Below are 6,453 nucleotides of genomic sequence, written 5' to 3'. Positions count from 1 at the left end.
TTAACTGAGGAAGACGCAACTACCCAAATAGGCGTCACTGCCACCCCTCCAATCGTTGACGTTAATAAGGGAATAATAATTAAGATGCGCTCTCAAAATCAAACAAGGCTATCAGCTGAATTCCACCCAGAAAACAAAAAACCCTTTTTTTTGCGATTGAACACAGTGGAACTTGAGCATAATTCAATGATAATTACCAACGAACGAAGATGTCATAACTAAATGCGTCAAGTGACAATAAGGTGTTACAGATGCTGAGAGGTACCTGTCAGATTGGAGAGTAGGGTGAGATACATTGAAGAATGGATGTTAAAATTCTCACTCTCACCTTCACGTAGATTGTTGGCTGTGTTAATGCCACACAACGTGTTTGAAATGGTCCTGATTCGTGCGTTCAGTTCTAGACATCTTATTTAAGGAAATATGTTAAAACACTGGAAAGAGTGTGCAGGAGATTTACCAATGATCCCAGAAATATGAGATTTTTGATATCAGTAAGTATAATTGAAACTGGCTGTATTCAGTTTGATGTGCACACGATTAAGACATGACCTTATTGAGATGTTCAAAAATATGAACAATTTTGACAGGGTAAAGTATGGTACTTTTTTATAATTAATGCATAAATCAGTACCTAGGGGTCACAACTTCAAGTTTGTCAGCAAGCGTGCTGAGAGTGAAATGAGGAAAAAAAAAACTTACTCAGAGAGTTGTTACAATTCAGAATGTGCTGCCTGAGAGATTGCTGGAGGCAGAGGAGTTTCCAAAACAAAGCTGGGTATATATTTGAAAGTGATGAATTAAGAGGGCGATGGGGATAGTGTGCGAGAATGGGGCTAACTGCGTAGCTCTTTTGGAAGCTGGCTCAGACATGATGGATCGAATGGCCTTCTTCTTTACTGTAAATCTTAAAGTCTATTATTTAAAAATGTTGATCAATTTAAAAAGAATCATGATAGGCAATCAGTCCCTTTGGAAACACTGTCAAATGATGCAATGTGTGGACTCAATTCAGAACGATACATTGCTTTGCAGGTAAATCATTGTTTGGCAATCTGAAAGACATGGAAAACAAGAGAATAATTAATAATCCATTTGTCTATTTGCTTCTTAAAAACACTCAAACTTAAACTTGCTTCAATATCTTATGAAGCATCAGTTTTTCCATGAAATTAGACGTGTTTCAGAAACCTATCCATTATAAATAACATGAAGAATTTGATTCCTTTTTCACCTTTGAAATAACATTTATATGATTAAATATCTGAGCTGACAAGTCACTGGATTTTCATCAGCCAAGCCTTGCTGTGGATGAGAAGATGCAGTGAAAGATAACGTTTCTCAGTCAGACTGCTAGAGTGATCAGCATCACATTGAAACTTATTGCTCAGGTCAAGCTCAGTCAGTGAATTGTTTGATTGGAGAGCTGAGACCAACATTCCGAAACAATCATCTGTGAGACTGTTTGACTTTAACCTACAGTGATCAAATATCAGAGAGAGCAAAAACACCAACATGGATATTATTCTCAAGTGTGCAAGATTTTCTCATAATTATCAAATTTAAACTGCCAGCAGAAAATTGGTTTCATTATACTGACATTTTCCAATTTCTGTATTATATTTGTTTAAAATAAATTGGAACTTGAGATTAGCATTATAATATGTTAGTGAAGTTTGTTATTGTGAGCAATATTACTCACTCTAAACTTGTTGTTAATGTCTGGGCGACATTAACTTCATATCGCCTCCTATAAGTGCGATATATTCTCATCACCTTACTGTCCTTCAGAGGACACAGACAAACTGACTGCGCAAACTGACAGAAATAAATTTGTGTGTTCGGGTAGTCATTACAAAGGCATAGTTATAATTAAAAACAGAAATCTGAATTTTCAAGATTGCGTGAAGTTGTGGTAACTTGGTGAAGCCAGTTGATTGCACTGACTGGGTCTGTTGGGAATAGGCAAATGTATAAACAGTTTTGCGGAAAGATATGGCACTTTAAATGTAAATGATTTTGGCTCAAATTAATCTATGAACTGAAAGCCCAAATATTTTAACGAAAGAACAAATTATCGCCTCAAGACAGATTGGAGGTATTATCTGAACCATATGAACTTACTGATGAAGTTGACTGATGGAAGTGACAAGAAATGGGAATTTCTAACAGACAAATTCTGTGTGTCAGGTAGCCTCTGAAGAAAGTTTCTTATCACCAGTGACTTGGAAGGATTCCAGTTCACTTAGCTTCACAGATAGCCAAAAGAGGATGAAAAGCCAATTCTAAAACTTCGGTAAATATTAAACTGAAACACTGACTCATGACTAACACACCCAGCTCTACACCATGGCCATAGATATAACTCCCCCACCCATCTAACCACCCTCACACCACCCACACAATCTGACTTAAACACCCTTGGACCCAACAACTAGACAGGATGACTCTGTCTGCCATCAAACCCTACACTATTCTGACTCTGAGATCACCTTTGTCGGGCGAGAAATGCCACATTCTTTTCTCCTGAATAAACCAGTCACTGAATGACAAACACCCGTCCACACCTCCAACACACACCATGTTATCCCATCATTTGTCAGCAGCACCCCAGTACCATAACCATTCCAGAGAGACCAACATCTATCCATCTTTGACCTACCATCCCCACCCCAACTCCAGATCTGACATACTTCCTCTTATGTGACCCTGTATCCACACCAGCAAGCCCTATGCTCCCGTCCACTGATGTAGCACATTGTTTCCCTACATTCTGACATTTCCCATCTCCATTCCCCTATTGTCCAATTGGCAGCCCAATCACTTGTTTATAAGACACCTCGTTCCCCTTGACCCCACCCAATGGACACACTATTCATCGTTCATCCGCAACTCACCAGTTCATAGAACCATTATAGAACAATGTAATCCCAACAATGTGGAAGTAGTCCATTTGATACCTCCAAAGAACATTCCACCCAGTCCCAAACCCGTATCCCATCTTTGTAATCCTGCACCTATCAAGGCAAATTAACTGACACATCCCTGGACACTATGTATAATTTAGTGTGGATAATCCTCCTAAGCTGCACAGCTTTGGGCTATGGGAGGAAACAAGAGCCAGGAAGAATCCCACACAGACACGTGGAGAATGTGCAAAATGTACACAGACAGTTGCCTGAGGGTGAGGGAATCCAACCCGAGACCCTGGTGCTGTGAGGCAGCAGTGCTGACCACTGAGCCATCGTGTTGCCCATTTGCACTGTTGATTCACTTGTGCAATCCTTCAGATGAACTGTCAATGTAGCTGCTGGAAATGCAGTGTATGTTTGGATTCCTATATGATCACCTGCATCAATTGGTTTAACACGTGCTGGAGAGCAAGAAGCAGCCTCTGGCCTGGGATAACAAATATGGAGGAGAAAGTGAGGTCTGCAGATGCTGGAGATCAGAGATGCAAATGTGTTGCTGGAAAAGCGCAGCACGTCAGGCAGCATCTAGGGAACAGGAGAATCGACGTTTTGGGCATTATCCTGAAGAAGGGCTAATGCCAGAAACGTCGATTCTCCTGTTGCCTAGATGCTGCCTGGCCTGCTGCGCTTTTCCAGCAACACATTTCAATAACAAATATGGAAACTATCTGAAGGTAAGGGGATATTGTCTTATTCATTCAATATGAAAATACTGTCACTGTGAATGTAAATAATCAATCTTTTTTTCCATTTTCTATCAAAGAAACATGAACATGAGTTTTTAGAACTCAGAAGCTGGTAGAGTGGTGGAAGAAGAATATTGACCCTAATTTGACAGCTGATAATAGTTTGCTGAGTAGGAAGCGACTTGTTGGAGCAAGTATAAACCTAGAAATGAGGTGGTAAAAGGATTATCCAAGGTATTACTCAACAGCATCAGGAATTAGGAATTCTGAAAGGGGCCATGAAAAATCATTGGTAAATAGGATTAAGGAAAATCCCAAGTGGTTTTATACAAGCATAAGGACCAAAACGTTAGCTAGGGAAAGGAAAATTTACAGATGAGGCATTGACAAAGGATGAGGGGCGACCTAATTATAATTTACAAAATTATGAGAGGCATGGAGAGATGGATAGTCAGAGTCTAGAAATGAAGAGTGAGAATGTCAGTCATTTGGGGATATGGTTTTAAAGTAAATGAGGTTGTTTCAAGGAGATGTGTGAGGCAGGGTTTTCTTTACACAAGTGTGGAAAGTGTCTGGAATGCACGGCCAGAGGAGATAGTGGTGGCAGATACAATGGCAGCATTTGAGAGTCATCTTGATGGAGGCATAAATACAAAAGAAATAGAGTGGTGAGGACCACTTAGAGGCAAAGGTTCTGCATTGAGGTGTCTTTTATTACAGCTATAGTGTAATCATGTTGTACAGTTTTACGGCGCAGAAACAAGCCCTTTGGCACAAACTGGTTCATGCCAAACAAAATGTTCATCCACATTAACCACATTTCCCTGCACTTGGCCAATATCCTTCTAATCCTTTCCTATCCATGTATTTGTCCAAATGCCCTAAAATATTGTTAATTTACCCACCTCAACCACTTCCACTGGCAGCTCATTTCATATGTATGCCACCCTCTTTTCTTTTGAAAAAGTTTGTCCCTCAGGTTTCTGTTTATTACTTCTGCGCTTACCTTAAACTCTTGCCATCTAGTTCTCAATTCCCAACCCTGGGAAAAAGACTGCATTCAACTTAAACAAAACTGTTATGATCTTACAGAGCTGTTTAAAATGCCCCCCTCAGGCTCCTACACTCTAATGTAAAATGTCTGATCTTGTCCTCCCTCTCCCTATAGCTCAGACTGTTGAGTATTGACAACATCCTTATAATTTTTTTCCACATTCTTTCCAGTTTAGTAACATCTTTCCTATAGCAAGGTGACAAAAACTGAACACAATACTCCAAATTGGCCACACCAACGGCCTGCACAACTGAGAAATGACTTCCCAACTTCTATACTTATTGCAGTGACTGATGAATATCAGTATGCCAAAAACCTTCTTCACCGTCCTGTTTGTCGCTGACTTCATTTTCAGAGAGTACTCACTTGAACTCCAAAGTCCGCCATTCCACTATACTCCGTAAGGCCTTACCATTCTCTATGAAACTCCTACCTTGGTTTGACTTGCCAAAATGCAACATCTCATACTTATCAGCAGTGAAGTCGGCGGCACGGTGGAACAGTGGTTAAGACTGCGGCCCACCCCCGCAGCGCCAGAGACCCGGGTTCAATTCCCGTCTCAGGCGACTGACTGTGTGGAGTTTCCACATTATATGGGTGCTCTGGTTTCCTCTGGTTGCTCCGGTTTCCTCCCACTGTCCCAAGATGTGCAGGTCAGGTGAATTGGCCATGCTAAATTGTCAATAGTTTTAGGTGTAGGGGAATGGGTCTGGAAGGGTTGAGCTTCGGCGTGTCAGCGTGGAATTGTTGGGACAAAGGGCCTGTTTCCACACTGTAAGTGGTCTTTGATAGAAAATGGAAAAAAAGATTGATTATTTACATTCACAGTGACAGTATTTTCATATTGAATGAATAAGAAAATATCCCCTTACCTTAGATTGGCTTTGATCCAATCTAAAATCCATTTGCCGTTTCCCAGCTGGTCAAGATCCGGCTGCAACTACTGACAATGTTCCTCACTGGCTATGATACCATATATCTTAGTGTCTTCGGAAAACTTACTAATCATGACTTGCACATTCCCATCCAATTTTCCAGTTCCCCTTAGGTTCCACATAATCTAACCTTCCAGAGATACCTACCACGTTAAACCTCATCAAAGGCCTTGCTGAAACCCATATCGACTACAACTGCCACCCTGCTCACGCCAACCTTCCTGGTCACTTCAATAAGGAATCTAATAAATTTGTCAGATATGCCCTCCCACCCATAAAGCCATGCTGACTACTGCTAATTAATTTCTGGATCAGTGGTGCTGGAAGAGCACAGCAATTCAGGCAGCATCCAAGGACTGGAAAAATCGACGTTTCGGGCAAAAGCCCTTCATCAGGAATAAAGGCAGAAAGTCTGAAGCATGGAGAGATAAGCTCGAGGAGGGTGGGGGTGGGGAGAGAGTAGCATAGAGTACAATAGGTCAGTGGGGAAGGAGATGAGGGTGATAGGTCAGGGAAAATGGGGTGGAGTGGATAGGTGGAAAAGGAGCTGGGCAGGTCGGACAAGTCCGGACAAGTTGAGTTGCAGAAGGTTAGAAGCTAGGATGAGGTGGGGGAAGGGGAAATGAGGAAACTGTTGAAATCCACATTTATGCCCTGGGGTTGAAGTGTTCCGAGGCGGAAGATGAGGCGTTCTTCCTCCAGGCGTCTGGTGGTGAGGGAGCGGCGGTGGAGGAGGCCCAGCACCTCCATATCCTCGGCAGAATGGGAGGGGGAGTTGAAATGTTGAGCCACAGGGCGATTTGGTT

General features: G+C 41.7%; 1 protein-coding gene across 1 annotated transcript in view; it reads right to left on the bottom strand.

Annotated features, from left to right (window-relative positions):
• Positions 1-682: 682 nt before the first annotated feature.
• Positions 683-6,453, bottom strand: part of LOC122544088 (NACHT, LRR and PYD domains-containing protein 12-like) — a 10,874-nt gene continuing 5,103 nt past the window's right edge. Inside the window, 1 exon segment of the mRNA XM_043683111.1 lies at positions 683-1,055. Coding sequence (XP_043539046.1) covers positions 1,007-1,055 — 49 coding nt within the window. The 3' untranslated portion in view covers positions 683-1,006.

This window comes from Chiloscyllium plagiosum, chromosome 46 (assembly GCF_004010195.1).
Source record: "Chiloscyllium plagiosum isolate BGI_BamShark_2017 chromosome 46, ASM401019v2, whole genome shotgun sequence".
NCBI classification, from domain to species: domain Eukaryota; kingdom Metazoa; phylum Chordata; class Chondrichthyes; order Orectolobiformes; family Hemiscylliidae; genus Chiloscyllium; species Chiloscyllium plagiosum.
Note: the sequence above shows the minus strand (reverse complement) of the source record. Positions and strands in the feature narration are given on the sequence as shown.